The sequence below is a fragment of the Oncorhynchus tshawytscha genome, linkage group LG04 (assembly GCF_018296145.1).
Source record: "Oncorhynchus tshawytscha isolate Ot180627B linkage group LG04, Otsh_v2.0, whole genome shotgun sequence".
Classification (NCBI taxonomy): Eukaryota; Metazoa; Chordata; class Actinopteri; order Salmoniformes; family Salmonidae; genus Oncorhynchus; species Oncorhynchus tshawytscha.
In genome coordinates this window covers 42620779-42647030 of record NC_056432.1, presented here as the reverse complement: position 1 = coordinate 42647030, position 26252 = coordinate 42620779, and the positions used below count along the sequence as shown (strand labels likewise).

The following is a 26252-nucleotide window of genomic DNA, read 5'->3' as shown; positions in this document are numbered from 1 at the left end:
ATGGAAATGAGTGCTACAGGGTCACCTTTGTTTGTTTGGGTACAGGGAAAATGGTGAAAATCTTGAAGGATCACAGGGAAAGGTTGAATATGTCCTTAATCACTCCAGCCAACTGGTCTGCGCAAGCTCTGAGGACACGGCCAGAGTTACCATCTGGTGCAGGTGCTTTGCGAGTGTTCACACGCTTGAAAGTCTTACTTACGTCTGCCACAGAGATCGAGTGCTCACGGTCCTCTTCAGCAGTGGGGGTCCTCATTGGAGGACCCAGGTTGATTGCCTCGAAGTAGAGCATGAAGTGTTTAGCTCGAGGTTAAATGATAAAAGGACTATAGTAAGTGCATATTAAAGGCCAAATAAGATTGTCAACCCTGTTACTTTATCTTAAGCCATAAATCCCCTTGTGACAGGGGGAATGGAAGTTTGTTCTGTGCAACAGGGAGGGACTATTCAATTTAAAAACATTTCTAGTCTGTATCTATGGGTAACAGGGCTGACATGTTATGCTCGACCTGCTCAGTTTTCAACCACATATGTTTGTTTTTTTGCCAAACCAGCTCACCTGCTTTTACACTATGATTGTACTATTAGACGTTCAATGTTTCATTTGAATTTATCATTGTATTTAAAGGAATAGTTTCGCCATATTAAAACGAGAGTTCAGTTCACGAAACAAGGTTGGCCTTAAAATGAGGGACACATTTTTATTAACCTGAAATGAATCACCAACCACATGAAATCACTCACTGTAGTCAAAGAAACCAAACAATAACAGCCCTTACAATGACGGTGAAAACTCTGAGAAATGTTGGCACTTTAGCAAGCTTTAAAGTCAGAAGATATATTTGAGTTTTAGCAAGTCCGAGTTATAGAATTGTCCATGTGCTCTATATTAAAGGGCACTTTAATATAGAGCAGGCTTTTTTAAAATGCAATATTTGTGCACAATTTCCACTTCAAATATCAAAGGGATGCAAAAAGCACCCCTTTTTGGTTTGGTTATGTAGCTAGACTAGTTGTTGATGTTCTGGAGGTTGAATCAACATAAAATATGCCTTGCAGTAATAACCTTTCAACTTCACTGTGAAGTCAATTTTCCATTTTGCAAGATGCATCACTAGTTGACATATTCATTGGTTACTCCCTAACTTTAGATGTGTTGCCCTTCCGACAGTCTTCCTCTTTTTCCATTGTTTAGCTTTGTTTGCTTGTATTTCATGCCTGTGGATGAGTCTAGGCTCTGATTTATCCAACCTTTTGTCTGCCCTTCACAATGCACCGAATTGTAAATAAGACCGTGTGACACATGCACAGACAAGTGCCTGTCAATGTTAAACCTGTAGTTTTACATACCCGTTCTCAAACTTAAATATAGGGAATCATGTGTGTGACATACTGTTTCATGTAAGTTCAGAAATATGGGCAGAAGTCAGTGGCAGCTCACCAGGCGGTACAACAAAACGGACAGTTAAGAGTGGCAGGCAGGTACTCCCGGCAAAATGTCTCTGCTGTCGTTACTGGGACCAGGTAAACAGCCGACATCACGTGCAGTCTATTCCATAGTCAAAACCTTTCCAATGCAACATCCACTGGAGTTTCTGACTCAGTCCACTTGAAGATATTACAGCTAACTAACTGTATGTTACTGCAGATGTCAATGATCGTGTGCTGTGGTTGCTAATTATACTGTAGAGAAGCGGATGCATGCCCAATGAAGTCATGCCAAAACCATAGAACTATGTATAATATATGTAGTTATACTTTAGGCTGTACCAGCATTGTCGTTGCATGGCTCTTCAGAGCCAACATGGCTGCCCTAACCGACCCAAGACACTATCAATAGGTCCCTAGAAGTTAGTTAACATAATGTACTGGACTGCAACACCTACTAAGCTCTTTTATTTTACCCATATGTGGATAGGATCTTGCATGAGAAACATGGGAGCCATCATGAAACGGTGAGGCTGGTGAGCAGAGAACAGCTAGAATCCACAATGCCTGGGATGAGTGGGTTCAGATGACTTCACTTCACCACCAGTCAGTGTACTTCACACTGCTACAATGTAAACTACCTCACTCATATCTCTCCCCCTGTTTGAGTTATGGCTACTCTGTTATTAGGGAGCAGCTGTGACGGGACCTGGGTTAAAGTACTATTTGAAATCGTTGAAATATTTCCTGCGTTTGCTTTAGCCTGCCAGATGGGAAGGGTTAGGGACTATTCCATTGGTCCATGAAGCAAGGCGAGCTCAATCAAGCACAGATGAAGTATTTGTAAATGATTTCAAAGGGTAGTCGAACCTAGATCTGGCTGTGGGCGACCCTACCTGCTGCTGGAGTTCGCTCTGCGTGCACTGTACATGGACAGGTGAGCTAGCTGTCAGTGGTCCAGACCAGGCAGTCAACACAACCAGAGATGGAGAACAGAAGAGAGAGAGAGGAAGGCTCCCTCTGACTCACATGCTCTGGTACTCCTCAACACAGGACTCACAGTGCCTTTTGATAGTACTCCAGGGGGAGTTGAATGTTGTGGGAGAGGAGTAAGAGGGTTCATATGAACACCTTGGTCAAACGTGGTGCACTATAGGGAACAGAGTGCCTTTTGGGATTGACATGGGTCAGTCAAAGCACATGGATTGACTTACTAAGCACTCCCATTCCAAAATCTGTGATGGCTTAATAGAAGTTATTATGTGACTTAATTGAGTTGTTAGTAGGCATGCTAAGCACAGTCTGTGAGGGAGTATGTGAGTGGGCGGACAGTTTGTTGTGTGACCTAACAAGTCAGGGTCGGCAGGCAAATTAGCCCAAACTCGAGGCATGAGCTGGCAACATGTTCTTGGTTGAGGTGATGAGATAATGAAGGAGTTGACAGGCACCAGGGGCTTTCCGTAGACCCCTTTTTTAGGCAAATGGTTACATGTAACAAGCTCTAACTCGATAGAGTGAACTTGGTAAAGGAATCTGTTAGCAGGCAGCTGTCATTCTTGGGATTCTCGACCGACACAACTTTGTTACTTTTCTAATCCGATTTTGTCCTCAGTGAAAGATCTCATCTGCCTGGCGGCCAGGGCTTCCACAGATGTACAGCTCTTTCTTTCTGTCATATCAAGGAGTCTAGAATCAGTGTTTCCCAACTCCGGTCCTTGAGTACCCCCAACAGCACACATTTTTGTTGTAGCCCTGGACAAAAACACCTGATTCAACTTAGTTGACAAGTAGAATCAGTTGTGCTTGGGGGCCGCAACAAAAAATATGTACAGTTGGGGGGTACTCGAGGACCGGAGTTGGGAAACACTGGTCTAGATCATGCCCCAAAATTCACATTTGTACTCACTTTAAGTACTATAAGTTTGCCTTCTCCCGAGCCAGATCAGCCCATAGAACATTAGTCCATCTCCATTTTCTGTAGCACGAGGCAAATACTCCAAGTACTATTTGATATGTCCCTGTAGCCTTGTATGACCAGAGCAAAGACACAGGCCAACCTAAAAACAACACATCATTAAGTGTATACAATGTGTAGAAGCTCCAGCCTGAGCCTCATAAAGAAGGGGACCACAATGTTGTGATTCTGTAAAGGTTACGTCATGTGCGCTTCCCAAATGGCACACTGTTCCCTAAATAGTGCACAACTTTTGACCAGGACCTATAGTGCCCTATATAGGGAATAGGGTGCCATTTGAAACATGCATGTCTTCATGTAGTCAAACCCTGAGTGGTCAGTCAGAGCAGTGTATGAACAACTGCTCTGTAGCTCGATGTTTAGACTGCAGGCTCAATAAAGTCTGGTATGTGGCGGCAATTAATTTCCTCAGGCGGTCCGCCCTGCTTTGGCTCTACCCACCCCCACCCTCCTTCCTAGAGCAGGCTGGGGGCTAGGGGCCGAACACAGAGGGACCCTGTCCAGCAGACGGACACCCTGCTGACCATGAATGAAGACTTCACCTTCAGGGGCCATAGGATTTACTCCTCATTCATCGCTTATGTCCAGCACTAGGGCTGTGTTCCAAATGGCACCCTGTTCCCAATGTATGTAGTGCACTATATAGGGAATGTGGTGCCATTTGGGACACAACCTAGGACTCATGCAGACTGAAGTTAGCATGGTGGGGAGTGGCAGGAATAGCCAACATTGATGAGGTTGTAGAAGGGAAACGGAGGGCCGAGCACGCCCCCATTCACATCGATGGGGCTGTAGTGGAGACGGTCGAGAGCTTCAAGTTCCTCGGTGTCCACATCACTTTTTTTTGCATTTTACTAGGTAAGTTGACTGAACACATTCTCATTTACAGCAACGACCTGGGGAATAGTTATAGGGGAGAGGAGTGTGGATGAATGAGCCAACTGGAAGCTGGGGATGATTTCTTTAGTGCCTCCTACTGGTCCTCCAACACCACTTCCTGCAGCATCCAGTGACTGACCAGGGCCAACACAGCTTAGCTTCAGAGGTAAGCCAGCAGTGGGATGCAGGGTGGTATGGACCTATCACTAAGGATCTATCGTGGCCCAAACACAGTCGTGAAGAGGACAGGACAACTCTTCTTCCCCCTCGGGAGTCTGAAATGATTTGATATGGGCCCTCAGATCCTCAAAAAGTTCTAAAACTGCACCATTGAGAGCATCATCACTGGCTGCATCACCGCTTGGTATGGCAACAGCTCGGCATCCAAACGCAATGCACTACAGAGGGTAGTGCGTTCGTCCCAGTACATCACTGGGGCCGAGCTCCCTGCCTCTATACCAGGTGGTGTCAGAGGAAGGCCCTAAAAATTGTCAGACTACAGCCACCCAAGTCAGTCTGTTTTCTCTGCTACCACACAGCAAGCGTTACCAATGCACCAAGTATGGAACCAACAAGACTCTGAACAGCTTCTACCCCCAAGCCATAAGACTGCTGAAAAGTTCATTTTAAACTGCTACCCAAACGTTCTGCTTTTTACCGCCGACCTACATGTACACAGTACTTCAATTACCTAACCAAACCTACATATACTGTACATATTACCTCATTCACCCCAACAACCTTGTACCGGTACTCCTTGTGAATTGCATCTTTATTGTTATTCTGTTTCTATTTTCTTTATCTATTTGTTAATTTTCTTACTTTTTAACTGCATTGTTGGGAAAGGGCTCGAAAGAAAGCATTTCACTGTAAAGTCTACAGCTGTTGTATTCGACGCATGTGACAAATACCATTTGATTTGTATCTGTCAGTGGTTTCTATTGACCTCTGTCTACATTGACAGTTGTGATCATGTTACTTTGTCCAACTCGAGAATATGATATTTCTTTATGGAAAACCACACTGTAGGACTGTATATGATCTGGAAAACGTTGCAATGCCTAGAAAAGCAGCTATGATCACCATGTCCGAAAAGCATTATGATATAGGGATTTTTAAGTTGATTAAAATATCCATAGTCAGCTCTGAAGCTGGACCCTCTGACAACAAAGCAGACTATTAAAAATAAAAAAAACTCACACAACACTACTCACTATAAGGAGGTGTTGCTGAACCACAACCAGCCTCAAACTGACCAGGCCATTATTTCTCTACAGATGCTGATCAATTGATATACGGTACTGGAATTTCAGCATAAACGTGTCTTTTAGTCTAGTTTGACTTTAGATCTGGGGTACAGACTTTATTGGGCTGGCAAAAATCCCCTCCACGTTCTCATGAGGCAGAGCCAAGATAAATGACCTGGCTCCTACCCTCACACTCTTTCAACACACACACACACACACACACACACACACACACACACACACACACACACACACACAGCTTTCAGAGAGGGAGGTAGTCTGGGGCTGTGGACTTCCTGCCTGTAGCTAGAAGCTCTACTCCTCCCCCTAATTCATACTCCCAGGCCCCACTCTCACTCACACAGCCCACTCACTCCCCCACCCTGCACAACATACTTCCTGTCTTTGTCAAGGCTAGAGTTAATTTATGAATTCCCCATTTTTATCACAAGACAGGATTTCACATGATTTGTTCTGATGCTGTTAGACTAGCTCTCTCCTCATGTAAAGTACAGTGCATTCAGAAAGTATTCAGACCCCTTGACTTTTTCCACATTTTGTTGCATTAGACTTATTCTAAAATTGAGTTTGTTTTTATTTAAGCCATCTACACACAATATCCCATAATGACAAAAGGAAAACAGGTTTTTAGATTTTTTTTGCAAATTTATAAAAAAATGAAAAACCCTTATTTACATAAGTATTCAGACCCTTTGCTATGAGACTTGAAATTGAGCTCGGGTGCATCCTGTTTCCATTGATCATCCTTGATGTGTATACAACTTGATTGGAGTCCATCTGGGGTAAATTCAATTGATTGGACATGATTTGGAAATGTACACACATGTCTATATAAGGTCCCACAGTTGACAGTGCATGTCAGAGAAAAAACCAAGCCACGAGGTCGAATAAATTGTCCGTAGAGCTCCGAGACAGGATTGTGTCAATGCACAGATCTGGGGAAGGGTACCAAAAAATGTCTGCAGCATTGAAGGTCCCCAAGAACAATATCCTCCTCCATTCTTAAATGGAAGAAGTTTGGAACCACCAAGACTCTTCCTAGAGCTGGCTGCCCAGGGAAACTGAGCAATTGGGGGAGAATGGTATTGGTCATGGAGGTGACCAAGAACCCGATGGTCGCTCTGACAGAGCTCCAGAGTTCCTCTGTGGAGATGGGAGTACATTCTCTGCAGAACTCCCCCAATCAGGCCTTTATGGTAGAGTGGCCAGACGGAAGCCACTCCTCAGTAAAAGGCACATGACCGCCTGCTTGGAGTTTGCCAAAAGTCACCCAAACACTCAGACCATGAGAAACAGACTCTCTGGTCTGATGAAACCCAAGATTGAACTCTTTGGCCTGAATACCAAGCGTCACCTCTAGAGGAAACCTGGCACCATCCCTAGGGTGAAGCAAGTTGGTGGCAGCATCATGCTGTGTGGATGTTTTTCAGCGGCAGGGACTGGGAGACGAGTCAGGATCGAGGGAAAGATGAACGGGGCAAAGTACAGAGAGATCCTTGATGAAAACCTGCTCCAGAGCACTCATGACCTCAGACTGGGGTGAAGGTTCACCTTCCAACAGGACAGCGACCCTAAGCACACAGCCAATGCAACACAGGAGTGGCTTTGGGACAAGTCTCTGAATGTCCTTGAGTGGCCCAGCCAGAGCCCGTACTTGAACCTGATCAAACATCTCTGGAGAGACCTGAAAATATCTGTGCAGCAACGCTCCCCATCTAACCTGACAGAGCTTGAAAGGATTTGCAGAGAATGATGGAAGAAACTCCCCAAATACAGGTGTGCCAAGCTTGTAGCGTCATACCCAAGAAGACACAAGGCTGTAATCGCTGCCAAAGGTGCTTCAACAAAGTACTGAGTAAATGGTCCGATTTTTTTGTTGTTGTTGAAATGTACAAAGAATTCTAAAAAAACTTTTTGCTTTGTCATTGAGGTATTTTTGTGTAGATTGATGAGGGGGGGGGGAAACAATTTAATACATTTTAGAATAAGGCTGTAACGTAGGAAAAGTCAAGGGGTCTTAATAGTTTCCGAATGCACTGTATGTTTGGATGGTGAGTCTACATACCAGAGTCTGATTCCTGATCCAAACAACAGCTGGATACATTAATAAATTCTTCAGGTTGACTCTTTCAGTAGAGGTGGAGATGATCTAAGAGGGAGGTTTGTGTGTGTGTGTGTGTGTGTGTGTGTGTGTGTGTGCGCACCATCTATTAGATGTAGCCTTGTTCACCAGTCACTCTGGCCCAACGAAGATGCTTTACCTTTGCCATCAAAACAAACCCTGTTGCCAAAACAACATGTACAGTTATCATGCGATTACTGGCACTTTGTGTAGCTACTACTTCAATATTTGGAAAATGATTGGGTGATTTAAAAAAAAAAAAAATGTATTTACTTTTTTGGGGGGGAGGACAATAATTTACTTCCCTAAAGATGGATAATGTGGAATCTCCCTGAGTTGCCATGGTGGCAAAACTCTGATAAATAACCCTTGCCACTCGTGACATGAGAATGATCCAGTTGACTTTACAGAGTGTATGTGGTGTGGTCATTGCGTATGACTGTCACTCTTCCCTCCATATTTAGATGGTGACCCTTGGTCCACGTACAGTGCATTCAGAAAGTATTCAGACCCATTGACTTTTCCCACATTTTGTTATGTTACAGCCTTATTCGAAAACTGATTCAATTGTTTTTTTCCCCTCATCAGTCTACACACAATACCCCATAATGACAAAGCAAAAACAGGTTTTTAGAAATGTTTGCACATTTACAAATAATAAAAAACATTTATCACATTTACACAAGTATTCAGACACTTTACTCAGTACTTTGTTGATGCACCTTTGGCATCTTCTTGGGTATGATGCTACAAGCTTGGCACACCTGTATTTGGGGACTTTCTCCCATTCCTTTCTGCAGATTCACTCAAGCTCTGTCAGGTTGGATGGGGAGAGTTGCTGCACAGCTATTTTCAGGTCTCTCCAGAGATGTTTGATCGGGTTCAAGTCCGGGCTCTGGCTAGGCCACTCTGGCTAGGCCACCCTGTCTGAGGTTCTGAGCACTCTGCAGCAGGTTTTCATCAAGAGCTGTCAGAGTGACCATCGGGTTCTTGGTCACCTCCCTGACCAAGACCCTTCTAACCTGATTGCTCAGTTAGGCCGCGCAGCCAGCTCTAGGAAGGGTCTTTGTGGTTCCAAACTCCAAACTTTCTCTATTTAAGAATATTGGAGGCCGCTGTGTTCTTGGGGACCTTCAATGCTCCATAAATGTTTTGGTATCCTTCCCCAGATCTCTGCCTCGACACAATTCTGTCTCAGAGCTCTATGGACAATTGCTTCGACTTCATGGCTTGGTTTTTGCCCTGACATGCGCTGGTTACTGTGGGAATTTATGTAGAGGAGTGTGTGCCTTTCCAAATCATGTCCAATCAATTTAATTTATCACATGTGGACGCATGTCAAGTTGTAGAAACATCTCAAGGATGAGCAATGGAAACAGGATGCAGCTGAGCTCATTTTTAAGTCTCGTATCGAAGGATCTGAATACTTATGTAAATAATGTATTTCTATTTTTTTTATTTGGAATACATTTGCAAACATTTCTTAAACCCAGTTTTCACTTTGTCATTATGGGATATTGTGTGTAGAGTGCGTTTTTATTTAATCAGAGTGTTACTTTAGTCTTAATGTGGAAAAAAGGTGTCTGAATACTTTCCAAATGCACTGTACTAGACAGTTCTCTTTCTGCACAAGTTGCAACAGACTCTAGGAATGCATGGAAACTAATTTTCAAGTATATTTCTGTCAAACCTGAATTCAAGATTTCAATTGAGATTAGCCTGGTGGAACCAGTCACAATTTGGTTTGAAATGTGAGCACAGCAGTCAGTCTGCTTGACCAGGCTAGTGCTGATTTTATGATAAATTATCAAACTTTTACAATGTTTTCAAATCAACCTTCACAATGTCCACTTCCACTAACAATGCTGATCCTCTGTGGTTACCCCATAGGTTTGTTGGAGGAGAGTAAGGTGCAGACGCCAGCCTTCACAGACTCAGTGAGGCTTTTTCGCCAGGCCCATGGGCAGTATGGCACCTGGGAGATGATGTGTGGCGCACCTCCACAGGTAAGGATGGCACAGCCAATGACAGTGGCTGTGTCCCAAATGGCACCCTATTCCCTATATAACAGCACATTCTTGAGCTTTCTTCAGTACGAAGTCCTCATCCACCCACTGTGCTGTCAGGCTCTGCATGCTAATGGGGCTGACATCGCTGGACCAAATGTCAGTTGTGAAGCTAATAGCAGTGACGCCCATAGCAAGTAGCTCCATGGATGTGCGTTTCAACAACACAAGGCAACATCTGAAAAATAGCGCCTAATCAGTAGTGTGTACCGGGGCTCGGGGTGCTCGACCAGTTGGCGAAAGCCAACATCATCCACAACAGAGAACGGTTGATTGTCAAGGGCAATGAATTCCATTATCTTGGCGTGAATGGATTTCGCCTTTGAGTTGTCTCGCTGAAATGTTTTTACTCTTTCAAATGACTGCTCGATACACACAGCAGACATTGTGGGCTAGGTTAGGAATGCTATGTTGCACGTGTAGAGCTATATTTTTCGTGCCGTCATTACATAATCTACCTACATTATATAGTTATGCACGTCAGCTTTGACATCGGCAGTAAACTAGACATCAGGCCGATGTTAGCATTTGTACCTAATATCGTCTGTTTTCGATATGCTTACCCATTTCTATATTGCGCATCCCTAGCTGTAACGTAACAATGTGGAAAAAGTTGAGGGGTCTGAATACTTTCTTAGTGCACTGTAGTGCACTACTTTTGACCAGAGCCAAATGGGTCTATGTAGGGAATAGGGTATAATTTGGGATACAATCAGGGATGTAGAGTCCAGCTGAGAGATGATGTCACTATGCCCCCTGCCCTGGTGACACAGCATCCTGTGGGCATGAGCTCACTGTGCCCCTCCCCCTCTGCAGAGCTGAGTCTTTGTCTGTCTGTGTGAGTGTGATGTCGGTAGCTCCTACATCAGGGCCTGGGGGCCTTGACTCATACCCATCATTCTTAGTATCTCATAGTATCTTCGTCCACCCCTGACGAAGACCATGCAGCCGAAACACGTTGTCCTATTGAACATGCCATGCTAATAAAGGCATTTTAATTAATTATATGTAGAGGGCCTTGGTCTTCCTTTCTTTTTGATGACCAATTTACCCCTTTTACCAAAGATCAGCTTCTATCTACCAAAACGTGCTATTGTGTACCTTAGTAGCACTTCCCTTCCTCCTCTTTCTCCATCATTTTAACATTGTCATGAAGAGCACATGTTCAACTTATTAAAAAACATGTTTTTCAATCTCAAGTCATTAAAAAAAAAATGACTATAGTAAGTGCCAAATAAAGTAACAGAGTTGACGATTTCATCTTAAGTCAGCCATTAACCCCCCTGTGACAGGGGAAATGGAAGGTTGTTGTGTGCAACAGGAACGGACAATTGAATGCAAGCTCCACCAAAAAAACTATTTATTGGTCAAATAATTCTAGCCTGTCTATCTGGGTAACAGGGTTGACGTGTTACGCTTGACCCACTCAGTTTCCCACCACGACACACCAGAAAATGGACAAAAAGAGTAAAATGAGCTATGTATATATTTTTTTATTTTTAAAGGAATAGTTTCACAATATTAAAATGTGAGTTCTGTTCACGTAAACAGGGTTGACCTTAAAATGTGGGACATTTTCTTCCTGAAAATATGAAATATAATGATTTTCAGAAATGACTTTGTCAAAACCACAAAATAACTATGGCTTTACACTGATGAAAATGCTTAAACATTCTGGTGTCAAGTGGGTTAAAATCTTCCTAGAAGTCAGTGCACAGAGGGACATGCAAAAAATCATTCAATAAAAATATGATTTATTGAATGTTCAATGTTCTATTAAGTGAAGTGCCCTTTTAATATAACAAGCTTTTAATATGTAATGTTGACGCACAATTTCTATTTAAAATATCAAAGGGACTCATTTTGTAGAATGACCCAATAAATGTGAAATGTATGTTTTTTTTCTTCTTTTTTTCTGTCAGCAGTGCACTGTGATACTGTTATTATACCATATCAACGTGTCACTGAGGTGTCAAACACCCGACAGAACATCTAACCTTTTGTGTCAGTAAAGCCTTGTTCACATTGGTCAGTTTAAAGTGACTCAAATCCCCCCCAAAAATGTATATCGATTAGAATCTGAATCGACAACCAAAAGCCACGTGGAATCAGATATTTCAAGCCACATTTCAAACCACCTTCATAAGTGGTTTGAAATCTGATACAAATCTGATTCCTATTATTTGCCCACAAGTGGTTTTTAGACTGTTATTTGGCATATTTTGTTTTTTTGCTAGCTACTCTGTTGATAGTTTGACAAGAACATGGTAGCTAACTGTTTACAATAAATTAGTGAATGTGCTAGAAAGTTAAATGGCTACCTAGCTAGCTAGTTGGCTGTTGTTGCTAGACAAAACTGACTCATTTGAGGGATTTAAAAGTGTTCTTACACTATGATTTTGAACATTCAAAGCAACTGGGAAATGTCCATGGCAGGCATTGTCAACTTAACTTGCTACATCACTTGCAATCTGTGCACATCTGTGCACTCCTTGGCTAACATTTTTACAATAACCAAACAGTGGTTGTCATTCATCGTTCCCTGCTGTGACACACCACCAATGAGACACCTACAGATAAGACCAGCACTCATCTTTCTGTTTCAAGTTGAAATACACCAGAATGGTAGAACAGAGATTCTCTGGCAGCATTGCCAACTCTACTCCTACACATTCCTCTGTCCCATATCATCAAGATCAGTAACTCGCATCCAATGCAGCCTAGCCCAAAGCTCTTGACTTCAAGGCCAAATAAGTACAATAGAAGATAGTCATGATAAATATGTTGTGATGAATGTGTTGGGCCCCTTATATTCAACTCTGGACCTCAAAGCCAGTTCCACTTATTTTAGACCTGGGGACACCAGGTGGGTGCAATTAATTATCAGGTACACAGAAAACCAGCAGGCTGCAGACCTCATAGGGTAAGAGTTTAATACCACTGATCTAGAGCAATCAGGCTAGAAAAACCAGTTCTCAGGTTTCGATAGCTCTGACATATCTGTAGTGTAGAGTGCCGACCACACCTGAGAGGGAAAAGTACAGTAGACTAGTATACAGACTTTTGGAGGATGCCCTCCAGCAGATACAAAGCATGAATAGGACCTTCAATGAACCACTTCCCATGTATAAATAAATACTTTGCCCCGAAGCCATAGATTAGCCCCACTGCCCAGAGGTGGAGAGGGTGAGCTGGTATGACCTTAGTAGGTCATAAGAATTGTATCACTCTGGAAGTATGGCTGTATTGGTCTCAGTAGTTCATGAATCACTTTGCGTCTCTTTTTGGGAAATTTGTCTTGCATCTCAAACAGCACAGCATCACCACACTTATTGTTGTCATCTGATCTTGAACCCACTACCATCCCTGTAGATTCTGGCCAACCTGGTGATGGAGACACTTCTCCCTGAGGTCAGGGATCTCATCACCCCGGGACTGAAAGGCAAAATGCACGAAAGGCAGAGGAACTGGATGCTGGTAAGTCCTATCTCACACAACTGACCAAATACCCCTTTATAATAATAGGGAAAATGTCTTCTCCTTAACCAGCTACTGAGTTCCCTGTTTGTACATGAATCCATGTCATGTTGGGATGCAAGAATGCTGGTGATCTACATCTTTGTATTCCATGTTCACAAAGGTGGATAATATGGCACTTTGGTCAACGTTTCGGCCCAGTGGCTTTTCTCAATACAAGATGCAAACATAACAATCCTCTGTGTGTCCCCATGCAGATCTGCGATGCTGTTTATGGTCTGGTGGTGAGGCAGGCCCAGGCCCAGTATGAGGCTGTGGTGCAGAGCTGTGAGGCTGGACGCCCCCTTCTAGAGGCCTCCATACGCACAGACATGGATCAGATCATCACCTCCAAGGAGCACGTCAGCAACAAAATCAAAGGTGAACCCTCAGTGACCGGTGTGGTCCACCTGTTAGAGCTGCAGACCCCAGCTCATGCACACTAGAGTCGGCATGAGTTGGAATCCACACCACTGCATTTCTGACTTGCCAACTTTTCCACCTTTCATGTCTCCTCTTCATTATTACATCTTTATAAAATAAATAAATAAATATCCCACAATAAATATATTTAAAAGGTTTGAGCCATCCACAGTAAGATGAAGTTGAGCCCTAGTCCCAGACATTGACCCAACGTCAGTTTTACAGTCCACCCAGTAATGGATTTTGGGGGAGTAAGCAGATCCTAGATCTGTGCCCAAGCCAGGTCAACTTGGGACCAACTGTAGGTAAATACCGATAGTTGCAGTACAATGGTAGATTCTAGTTCATACTCTGAATACCTACAATACATGTCTGGCCTGTATGTCATTCTGGGCTCTTTGCCAGTGGTGTGACAAATATTTGCCAACAGTTGGGCAGGTGGTTGTCACAGCCACAGACAGTTTTGTGCTATGTTGACAGCCTGCGTCCATTGAGTTGAAGTCAGGAAGAATAGCAGCATTCCATCAACAGTTACATGGGGGACTTAGTCTTGCGCAATAACAGTCTTATATGGAGAGGAACTGAATTCCTTTGGACGAATCATATCTTGAGAAAAGCATGTGTTGCACAATGGGTCACAGTGGAACTTCTGCCAGTTTATAAAGTCATGTAGACTAGTCTGTGTGTTGACATCCTCTCTCTCTCTCGATGTGTTTCCTCACAGCGGTGGCGCTGCCTAAGGCAGAGAAGCTGCTGAAGGTGAGTATCCAGCCCTACATCAGCTCTATCCTGGAGGCCCTGATGGAGCCCACCAGTCGAGGCTTCTCTGAGGTTAGGGACGTCTTCTTCAGAGAGCTGGTGGACATGAGCAAGAACACAGTGAACGACAGCACCAAGGAAAAACTGGGAGAGGTGAGAACGTTGTTATTCATTTATATGGGTGTCAGTCTAATGATCCAGCATAACAGTTTAGCTGCATGCTTTTATTCCACCCATTTTAGGTGATATCTGAAGTGTAGCATACAAATTGATGAGTGAATTGAAAGACGTATATCATCCAAGCCTGGTCTCTATGGTCTGTGTTAATTCTGTCAACCCAGCCTCACTCTTCCTTCTCTCCCTCCTTCTCTCCCTCTCTTGTCAGCACATGGAGAAGATCTCTATGCTGGCTTTCCACCCGGTGAAGATGCAGAGCTGCTATGAGAAAGTAGAGGACCTGAGTCTGGACGGCCTGCAGCAGAGGTTTGACGTCTCCAGCCCCTCTGTGTTCGTCCAGAGGGCACAGATCCTCATGAGAGAGGTACAACTTAACTTGCACTGATTGAGGATGACGGTTTTACTTGCAATGACTGTGAGAGGTTGTCGTACCTAGCTTAATTGAATGTGATCCAAATGCAAACGTAAACTACACCCTCCTACACCTTATTACATTCTGCAAAACGTGACACAACCTCTTACTGATGATGTGGACAGTTAATCACTAAACTGACATATGGGGTACTAATTAAATAATTGCTGAAATGTCTCCATTTGAGTTCCTGGCTGGTGTATGAGTGCTGAAAGGATGTGGCCTGCAGGTCTATTTTGTGGTTGTTGGTTGTGCTGTTTTGGTTGGAGAACAAGCACATTCTGGTTAGTGAGTGGTGGTTTACTGTCATTGGCTGGCTGGTCTCTGTTGAAAGGCTGTTTGTTGTTGGAGAGATATCCTAGAGCCAAGTATTCACCACTCTGTCCCCCACTGTGAATCACATAGGCTGACCTCTTTGTAGTGGCTAGAAGCTGCTGGGGGTGAGACCTCTCAGACGGGGGCTAAGGTCTCAGAGAGTTCAACAATTGAACGTTGCTTTGCATCCAAGATTCTGTTTATAGTTCAGATATACAATAGCAAAGATCTACCCTCAGGGTTCAGAGTGTGATTAGTTTAGAATGGAGGTAGGGAAGGGTTTTATTGGACAGGATTCAACTAGTATATAGAAAGCAATCCTATTTTGTTATGCTACACTTTAAAAGGAATTGTTGGGAAGATAGTGTCCCCTTGTGGTGAATATATGAAAACTGATGGAATGTTTTGTTCTTGGCTTGGCATTTTGTGATTTCAGCAAACAGGCAAATCATGGACTTTATCTATACACTGTCGGATGACTGCTTAGTGGAGTTCACCAGTTTATTGAGTCACCAACATGCCCACATGATGATCCATTTTATAAACCGATTTCTCTGCGTTCTCTTTCTGTCTGGTAGAGTATAGACCATTTTAAAGATTGGTTTACTTGCAATGACTGTGATTTGTGGTTGTTTTTCCACTACTAAACTTAGTTGAATGCACTGACTGTAAGTCACTCTGGATAACATCGTTTGCTAAATGACTAAAATGTAAACTGATAAACAAACCTTTCTGTGCAGCAAATGGACGATGCGGTCTACACCTTTGAGCAGATCCTCCACCAGAGTCTGGAGGACCAGGGGCCAGAGGGTCTCTGTAAGAACATCCAGCGCTGCCAGGACCGGGTCATCAAGGTAAGGCAGACAGGAAAGGAATGGCTGTTGGCCGAGTGCACACCATGACATAGGCACGATGACTAATCAAGACCATTGCGCTCTCCCCCCAAAAAAGTTTAGTTGGTGTGTAAAACCAGTGAATCTAGATAAGCACACAAAAATGTCATATATGGCTTGCAAGGCACATGGATGGATAACATTGTATTTTTATAAATTTTATTTAACCAGGTAGGCCAGTTGAGAACAGGTTCTCATTTACAACTGTGACCTGGCCAAGATAAATCAAAGCAGTGCGACAAAAACAACAACACAGAGTTACAAATGGGATAAACAAACTTACAGTCAATAACACAATATAAAATATGTATACAGTGTGTGCAAATTAAGTAAGGAGGTAAGCCAATAAATAGGCCATAGTGGCGAAGTAATTACAATTTAGCAATTAACACTGGAGTGATAGAGATGTGCAGATGAGGATGTGCAGATGAGGATGTGCAAGTAGATATACTGCTGTGCAAAAGAGCAGAAAAAAACAACTATGGGGATGAGATAGGTAGTAGGTTGGATGGGCTATTTACAGATGGGCTGTGTACAGCTACACCGATCGGTAAGCTGCCCTGACAGCCGATGCTTGAAGTTAGTGAGGGAGATATAAGTCTCCAACTTCAGTGATTTTTGCAATTCGTTCCAGTCATTGGCAGCAGAGAACTGGAAGGAAAGGCTGCCAAAGGAGGTGTTGGCTTTGGGGATGACCAGTGAAATATACCTGCTGGAGCGCGTGCTACGGGTGGGTGTTGCTATGGTGACCATTGAGCTGAGTAAGGCGGAGCTTTACCTAGCAAAGACTTATAGATGACCTGGAGCCAGTGGGTTTGGCGGCTAATATGTAGCGAGGACCAGCCAATGAAAGCATACAGGTCGCAATGGTGGGTAGTATATGGGGCTTTGGTGATAAAACGGATGGCACTGTTACAGGCTGCATCCAATTTGCTGAGTAGAGTGTTGGAGGCTATTTTCTAAATGACATCACCAAAGTCAAGGATCGGCAGGATAGTCAGTTTTACGAGGGTATGTTTAGCAGCATGAGTGGAGGAGGCTTTGTTGCGAAATAGGAAGCTGATTCTAGATTTAATTTTGGATTGGAGATGCTTAATATGAGTCTGGAAGGAGAGTTTACAGTCTAGCCAGACATTTAGGTATTTAAAGTTGTCCACATATTTTAAGTCCGAACAGTCCAGAGTAGTGATGCTAGGCGGGCAGGCAGGTTCGAGCAGCCATCGGTTGAAGAGCATGCATTTAGTTTTACTAGCGTTTAAGAGCAGTTGGAGGCCCCGGAAGGAGTGTTTGGCATTGAAGCTCGTTTGGAGGTTTGTTAACACAGTGTCCAAGGAAGGGCCAGATGTATACAAAATGGTGTCGTCTGCCGATACACAGAGTCGAAAGCCTTGGCCAGGTCGATGAAAACGGCTGGACAGTACTGTTTAAAAAAAAATCGATGGCAGTTATGATATAGTTTAGGACCTTGAGCGTGGCTGAGATGCACCCGTGACCAGCTCGGAAACCCGGATTGCATAGCGGAGAAGGTACGGTGGGATTCAAAATGGTCTGTGACCTGTTTGTTCACTTGGCTTTCGAAGAATTTAGAAAGGCAGGGCAGGAAGGATATAGGTCTGTAACAGTTTGGGTCTAGAGTGTTTCCCCCTTTGAAGAGGGGGATGACCGTGGCCGCTTTCCAATCTTTAGGAATCTCAGACGATATGAAAGAGAGGTTGAACAGACTAGTAATAGGGGTTGCAACAATTGTGGTGGATAATTTTAGAAAGAGAGGGTCCAGATTGTCTAGCCCAGCTGATTTGTAGGGATCCAGATTCTGCAGGATTTGGGTGAAGGAGAAGCGGGGGGGCTTGGGCCAGTTGCAGCTTGGGGTGCAGAGCTGTTGGCCGGAGTAGGGGTAGCCAGGTGGAAAGCGTGGCCAGTCGTAGAGAAATGCTTATCGAAATGTTCTATTATCGTGGATTTATCGGTGGTGAGTGTTTCCTAGCCTCAGTGCAGTGAGCAGCTGGGAGGAGGTGCTCTTATTCTCCATGGACTTTAGTGTCCCAAAACTTTTGGGAATTAGTGCTGCAGGATGCAAATTTCAGTTTGAAAAAGCTAGCCTTTGCTTTCCTAACTGACTGTGTGTAATGGTTCCTGACTTCCCTGAAAAGTTTCATATCAAGGGGACTATTCGAAGCTTGTGCAGTGTGCAAGGACAGTCAAGTCTGGAGTGAACCACGGGCTATATCTGTTCTTAGATCTACATTTTTTGAAAGGGGCATGCTTATTTAAGATGGTGAGGAAGGCACTTTTGAAGAACAACCAGGCGTCCTCTACTGACGGGATGAGGTCAATATCCTTCCAGGATACCTGGACCAGGTCGATTAGAAAGGCCTGTGTGTTTTAGGGAGCGTTTGACAGAGATGAGGGGTGGTCGTTTGACCGCGGACCCATAACGGACGCAGGTGATGAGGCCGTGATCGCTGAGATCCTGGTTGAAAACAGCAGAGGTGTATTTGGAGGGCAGGTTGGTCAGGATGATATCTATGAGGGTGCCCATGTTTACGGATTTGGGGTTGTACCTGGTAGGTTCCTTGATATTTTGTGTGAGGTTGAGGGCATCTATCTTAGATTGTAGGACGGCCGGGGTGTTAAGCAAATACCAGTTTAGGTCACCTAACAGTACGAACTCTGAAGATAGATGGGGGGGAATCAGTTCACATATGGTGTCCAGAGCACAGCTGTGGGGGGTCTATAACAAGCGGTAACAGTGAGAAACTTATTTCTGGAGAGATTCATTTTTAAAGTAGTAACTCAAACTGTTTGGGCATAGACCTGGATAGTATGACAGAACTCTGAAGGATATCTCTACAATAGATTGCAACTCCAACTCCTTTAGCAGTTCTATCTTGATGGAAAATATTGTAATAGGGGATGGAAATTTTAGAATTTTTGGTGGCCTTTCTAAGCCAGGATTCGTCTAGTGCGTTCGAGCAGAGAGTTAAAGGAGCAGACTTCTGGCCGTGGTAGGATAGATTCAGGGCATAATGCATAGACAAGGGCATGGTAGGGTGCGAATACAGTGGAGGTAAACCTAGGCATTGGGTGACGATGAGAGAGGTTGCATCTCTGGAAGCGCCAGTTAAGCTAGGTGAGGTCTCCGTATGTGTGTGGGGGGGGTCAAGGGAGCTAATCTAGGCATGTAGAGCGGGACTAGAGGCTCCGCAGTAAAACAAAAACTATGAGAACTACCCTAAACAACAGTATACAAGGCATATTGACATTAGAGTGAGGCATAAAGCAATCACAGGTGTTGATTGGGAGGGCTAAGACAACAACAGGTAAAAAGCTAGGACCACAATAACGTGTAAATGGCGATGAATGGGCAGAGAGGGTCAGTTGGCTACACACAGGGCCTGAGTTCGAGGCTGGCGCCGACAGATAAACAAAATGAAGTACCGTGTTAATGAACAGTCCAGTTGGCATCAGCTGTGTAGCCGAGTGATCATAGGGTCCAATAAGCAGCAATGGATGAAAAAGGGAGCCGCTCGGCAGTTATCACTACGCTATGCGAGCGGGAGACACGGCGCTCAGAGAGCTAGCAAGCCGGGGCTAGTACCTGGGTCCTCACCGACATCAACGACGCAGAGGCCGGTTGAGAGCACATTTGCCGAAATACGTCAGCAGACCAGTTGTGATGGATCGGAGGGGCTCCGTGTCGACAAAGGGTCCAGGCCAATTGGCAAGAGAGGTATTGTAGTTGGTGTACTGTGTTTGCTAGCTGGGGGAATGGGCCTAGCTCAAGGCTAACTGGTGCTTGTTTCTGGACAAGGGCGTTAGCCACGATAGCCACTTGGTAGCAGCTAGATAGCTGCGATAATCCGGTGTAATGGTCCAGGGCTTGTGGCAGGAATCCGGTGATGTAATGGGGGAAAAAAGCAGTCCGATATGCTTCGGGCTGATATCGTGCTGTGCAGATATTACCCGGGCTATCCAGGCTAAAGCGGCTGGTGTCTGTGCTAAAGGTAAAGACTGCTAGCAGTGGCTAACAATGACTAAATAGCTAGTAGCTAATTAGCTGGATAGCTTCTGAAGGCTAGCTTCTGATGGAGGTTCCGGTTATAAGGTCTAAAAAATAGTAGATCCGTACCACGTTGGGTGAGGCGGGTTGCAGGGAGCTGTATTTAATTCTAAAATGGAAAAAGAGTTTGAAATGTATACAGAAAGACGAAAAATGATGAATATTTACACGGGACAAAAACAAACGTGTATTGCTGCTACTCCATCTTGGAAAATGTAGGATTGAGCTGATTGATACAACATAAATGTTCTCTAAAAAATCATAACATCTCCTGTCTTTTATTTCCCTCCTGTCTGTCCACAGAAATTTGACTATGACAGCAGCACAGTCCGGAAGAGGTTCTTCCGAGAGGCTCTTCTTCAGATCTTCATCCCTTACATGCTGAAGCAGCTCACTCCCTCGGTCGCATCTGTACGTCTAGCAGCTATAGCCGGCCAGACAGTGTGTCTAGGACGGGTCAAATGCATACATTGTGTGAAACTGACATTACACTTCCATGCAATAGCATTCCCTTTGTCATTCATACTGTTAACTTACTGTTTCTCTGCATGTCTCTCCTGAGTGTGTATGACACCTTTTATGGGTCCTCTGTTCTCATACTTGTTCCTCTGCCGTGTCCAGGAGCTGCCACGGTTCCAGGAGCTGATTTTTGAGGACTTCTCTCGTTTCATCCTGGTGGAGAACATCTTTGAGGAAGTGGTGCTGCACTCTGTCATGAAGGACATCATGATGGGTGAGTCTCACAATGGAAACAGTGGCTTTTGTCCTTAATGGCACCATTACTCCCTTTGTATTGCATTGCTATGGGCCCTGATCAATAGGAGGAATAGGGTGCCATTTGGGACGCAGGCATGTACTTCTCTTATATTTGAATGCCTTCTGTCAGGGTTAACCAACTGGCGGTGATTTCGTTTGACCCTCCCAAGTTTTCTGAGCAAAACATGTATTAATAAAAAATAAATGGAGGGTTCAACATAAAATACTACACAAGCAAATCTGCACCAAGTGAGTGTATAAAACTTTTGGAATACCTGCTTTTTCCATGACAAACTGACCAGGTAAATTCAGGTGAAAGCTATGATTCCTTATTGATGTTAAATTCACTTCAATCAGTGTAGATGAAGAGGATGAGATCGATTAAAGAAGGATTTTTAAGCCTTGAGACAATTGAGACATGAATTGTGTATGTGTGCCATGCGGAGGGTGAATGGGAAAGACAAAAGCTTTACGTGCCTTTGAACGGGGATGGTAGTAGGTGCCAGGCACACCGGTTTGAATGTGTCATGAACTGCGACACTGCTGGGTTTTTCACGCTCAAAGGTTTCCCATGTGTATCAAAAATGGTCCACCACCCAAAGGACATCCAACCAACTTGACACAATTGTGGGAAGCATTGGATTCAACTTGGGCCAGCATCCCTGTGAAATGCTTAATTGAGGCTGTTATGAGGGCGAAAGAGGTGCAACTCAATATTAGGAAGGTGTTTCTAATGTTTTGTACACTCAGTCTATGTGAGCATATGCAAATAAGCAAGGTTTAAAATTATGTTTCAGTCAAACATTATATCTGTTGGGCTTCTAAGTGTGTCGTTTGTAATTATGTTCCGGCCCCCTGACCATCCACTCAAGAAAAGATTGTCCTGGTGCTGAATCTAGTTGATGATCCCTGTCTTGTGTATTCAGTGTATGGAATACGAGTACTCACAGGCTATATTTAGGCCCCAGAGTTCTTCGTCACCAAATGACCTCACTAGGAAAAACTCCATGCTCTAGTGATATGCAAAATCGATGTGTTTAGAAGAGATACCACTCCTGAGTCGTTTCACCTCAAAAGCACAAGAAAGAAGATTGACAGCCTCCATCTCTGATTGTTCTGAAATTGTTTCTGCAGTTAGAAACAGATAATATAAGCAATATTTTGTTGAAAGATTATTTGAAACATTTGAGAAATTAAATATAATGTTGCACATATTTACCATTTTAATTTATAGGATTCATATAATATTCAATAAATATATTACCCATCTTCCAGTTTGGTGCAAACCACTTCTTAATAGTGTATGAAACATGAAAAATCCAAATAAATGGTCAAAAGCCTCCCACGGACCACCCCAAGCCCATCCCAATGGCCAGTATACAATATCAGTTATCTATATTTGACAGGTAGTATGACACTGCGGCTTGGATTATTGTTTATTCATACTATGTAATGCATTTTCAGTGAATTTTGGGGCATTATATTTAGTTAATATTTAATTAATATTATATGAATCCTGTAAATTGAAATTGCCTATTTGTGTGCAATCAATTAGCTTTATTTCTCAGAATTCCAAATGTCTTTCAACAAAATAATATTGAAGTACATATATAATGTTAAAACAAATAATGCAACTACAGAAACCATTTCGGAACAATCTGAGATGGTGGGTGTCATTAATTTCTGAAATTAAATGGAACGAACCTCCGGTGTACAATGTCTTAATGACCTTTCTCTCTCTTTCTCTCTTTCTATCCTTTCTTTCTTCCTCCCTGTGTAGCTGTGAAGGAGGCAGCAGTCCAGAGGAGACACAATCTGTACAGGGACAGCATTGTATTGACCAGCAGTGACCCCAACCTGCACCTGCTGGGGGACAACCCTGCTATTGATTGGGCTGGGGAGTACGGGACAGGACCGGAGGAAGGACGGGGACAAGATGAGGTAGAGGGGGAAGAGACTGGTGATAGTGGGGAGGCCCATAGGAGGCGCAGGATGAAGCAGGTGGTTTCTATGATCCAGCTGGATGGCTCCCCCATCCTGGTCAACGAGTCCTGCCTCGAGGTGCCCAGTGTGGATGGCATCCCTGAGGAGAGGGAGGGAGAGGGGGAGGACCAGGACGCTCCATCGTCTCCAGAGATCGTCCACCAGGATTCAGTCAAAGTTAATGCAACCACTCCAAAAGAAAAGAAGAAAGCCCCTCCACCTCCTGTCCAGCCAGAGAACAGTCCATCCCCTGCCCTAACGAATGGCTCCGTCCTGAAAGGAGGAGAGTCTGTGACGATCGTGAGTGTGGCCCCAGAGGTGCAGACCAAAATCTCAGAGGATGTGACCCAGAAAGCTGAGCGTGAGGAGAAGTACCTAGAGATTGAGAGCTCCTTACAGGACTCAGAGAACACAGCATCAGCCATTGAGAGTGCCATACAGGAGATAGAGAATGCTGTGCAGGAAGAGGACAGCGAGCCAGGCGTGGAGGTGGCTGCAGTTACACAGGAGACCGCAGCAGAAGTGTCCCCCTCAAGCCAGGAGGTTAGAAGTGTACCCTCAAGCAAAGAGAAGGAATCTCTGAAAACAGTTCCGGAAGAGGCTTCGGCACCAGCAGCTCTAACCCAAGAGGATACGTCTCCTAGTTCAGAGGCGGTATCTTCCCTACCCTCAACGCAGATGGAGGCAGTAGCAGTAACACCCATAGGACAAGAGGAGATCCCCATACCAACAGCCCTGGACACAGAGCTCCAAGTGCCTGCACCCACACAAACAGAAATTCCTGCAGCCACAACAACAGCCCTGGAGAAAGTCCCTGTCCCTGCACCAATGCCAGAGGAGTCGGAGAGCACTGAGAGCACTTCAAATGTCCAGAGAGCAAATCCACAACCCACGGTGGATTTGAACTCCCTGCCCCCTCCACCTCCACATGACGACAGTGGCTTCCAGTCTCCCACCAGTGAGGCGGTGGAGAAGGCTGCCCCCAGTACAGAGGAGCCAGAGGCAGCAGAGGTGATCCCTGAGGCTGGGGAAGAGGGAGTGACTGTGTCCCAGGAGGGAGCAGGAGCGCAGGAGGACTCAGAGAAGGCAGACGGCCCCAGTGTGGAATGAGTCATTGTTTGGACTGTATGCTGGTGTCAATTTGGATTTTTTTTATTTTTTACCAAGACCAGGATATTATACACAATTAATCTCACAATAGCATAGACAATTTCATCAATGGAAATGGTTTGTATACAGTAGTTTTGCCAATAATTTTACCGCTTAGTTTTCGTTGTCAAGATTATTCTCTTAATAACAGTTACTTTTTTTCACCAATATTATCCACCTCTACCAAATCATCAGTCTGTATGTACATTGATCGGTGTTCAGGTGCAACTTCAATGCCTGTATATGTTGTTTTCCTATTGTTTCTATATTTTGACAGATTACGTCCACATTCCAGTTGATAGCATGTGCATTGTGGCTTGAGTGCCAGATGTTTGTGCACTCATGCCAACTCTCACTGTCACTCATTGTCATAAAAAAAAAACATGGCTTGGCAATGGCAGCTTTGGAATTAGAAAGGCCACAAACTAATCTGGAACCAGATTTAGGGACTCACTACATTGTCCTTTTTTTTTTTTTTACTATATATTCACTGGGTAGTGTATGAGGAGCACAATAGAAAGACCCAGTTGTGTCCATACTATGGTGTGCTGTGAATATGAAATTAACTCACACACTTCAGGTGTTCTTGGTGGGGTATATAACGTTCAATATCATCATTGATTTGTCCTCTATGATCTGCACTACTGCTCAACCACTTGAATTGGCTTTACCCTGAATCCAAAAGCTGTCAACGGTCTGACTTATCTAGTTTGTGTTCAATTGTATTTAGAGTGGACCATGACAACATGAGCAAAGCTACAGTATAGCTAGCCATGGCTAAATTCAAAATCACAGAGTATTTATTCCAATAGGTTCAACGACTGATATATGTCCATTGTTGTCATCTTATTGGTGTTCTTTCATTGTCACTTTCGTACAGTTGCTCTCTACTCTGACGTTTCCTGTCCGTTTTTGAATCTCTTTTTCTATCAGAGTAATTCCAATACTTTTATAATTGTGCATCAACCTCCAATAATATTCTTCTGACGTGTATTTATTGAGATATGTTGAAAAGGTGTCTGGGGAGCAAGCAATTTGTGCAAGCAATTCTGTAGTAACAGTGCCTTATGAAATACTAGAAAACATCTCATTCAAAGTACTTTTTATTTTCTGTTTCAAATTGAAATGACAATCCGTCAAACATATTGATGTGTTAACTGTTCTGTTATCGCAAGACATGGAAAGCAAGGCAAACGAGTAATGGTATTTGATATGTTGTCCTTAATATTTGACAAATTCTTATTGACATGAATACCTCAGTTAAAACATTGAGCTATTCCCAACAGAGAAAGCATCTGTACATACTGTATTTAATGCTATGTTGACTTCATACGTTTTTGACCCTTTTCACTGTCATATAGTCTTTCCACAGATGCTCGTCTTAGCAGCTGTGACACGTTTTTATTTTTTACTTTCTCTTCAGTGCCTTCATTGATACACATAATATGATCTCCTCAATTATTTGTATTTATTATGTATTGCACTCTGCATTTACGTCCCTATCCCGCATCCCTTTTGATGCCTGTACTTTTAGATTTATTTTACTCAATGTTATACACAGGACTGTTACTGATAATAAATCATTGTTGATTCAATATGTTTGTATGTTTTTCCTTTGGAACACAAAGGTTTGTTAAAGGGGCAGTCTGGGATTTGAAAAACGACGTGGACATCTTGCCACTTTTTTTTGTTTGTTAAACAGCTCAGGGATGGGACTGGATATTTGAACTACTCTCAAATTTTGAAAATGGATGGACCATCAATGATTGTTGGGTTCAAGTGGAGCAGTATTTAGTCTTGCATTCACATTGTGCCCAGATGGAAATATGACAGTCAATCTACAGTTAGTCTGAAGCAAGACTTGCTACTACGCCTTGCATCGTTGCACCTTCCAGAATAGGACAATGTCGTAGCCTGCCATAGATTAATTGTGGTTTAAAAATGTTGTCTTGGGAAATGCCAAATGTATAGACCAGGGGTACACAACTCTTAACCTAGGAGGTCCAGAGCCTCCTGGTTTTCTGTTCTACCTGAAAATCCATTGCAAAATTAATTGCGCACACCTTGTGTC

At 43.7% G+C, this 26252-nt stretch overlaps 1 protein-coding gene across 1 annotated transcript in view; it reads left to right on the top strand.

Annotated features, from left to right (window-relative positions):
* LOC112248837 (protein Niban 2) overlaps positions 1-25776 on the top strand; it is a 56700-nt gene extending 30924 nt beyond the window's left edge. The window contains exons 6-14 of the mRNA XM_024418175.2: positions 9563-9678; positions 13111-13215; positions 13473-13635; positions 14402-14589; positions 14822-14977; positions 16081-16194; positions 20597-20704; positions 20915-21026; positions 22830-25776. Coding sequence (XP_024273943.1) covers positions 9563-9678; positions 13111-13215; positions 13473-13635; positions 14402-14589; positions 14822-14977; positions 16081-16194; positions 20597-20704; positions 20915-21026; positions 22830-24142 — 2375 coding nt within the window. The 3' untranslated portion in view covers positions 24143-25776. The remainder of the gene's footprint in view (positions 1-9562; positions 9679-13110; positions 13216-13472; positions 13636-14401; positions 14590-14821; positions 14978-16080; positions 16195-20596; positions 20705-20914; positions 21027-22829) is intronic.
* Positions 25777-26252: the final 476 nt, after the last annotated feature.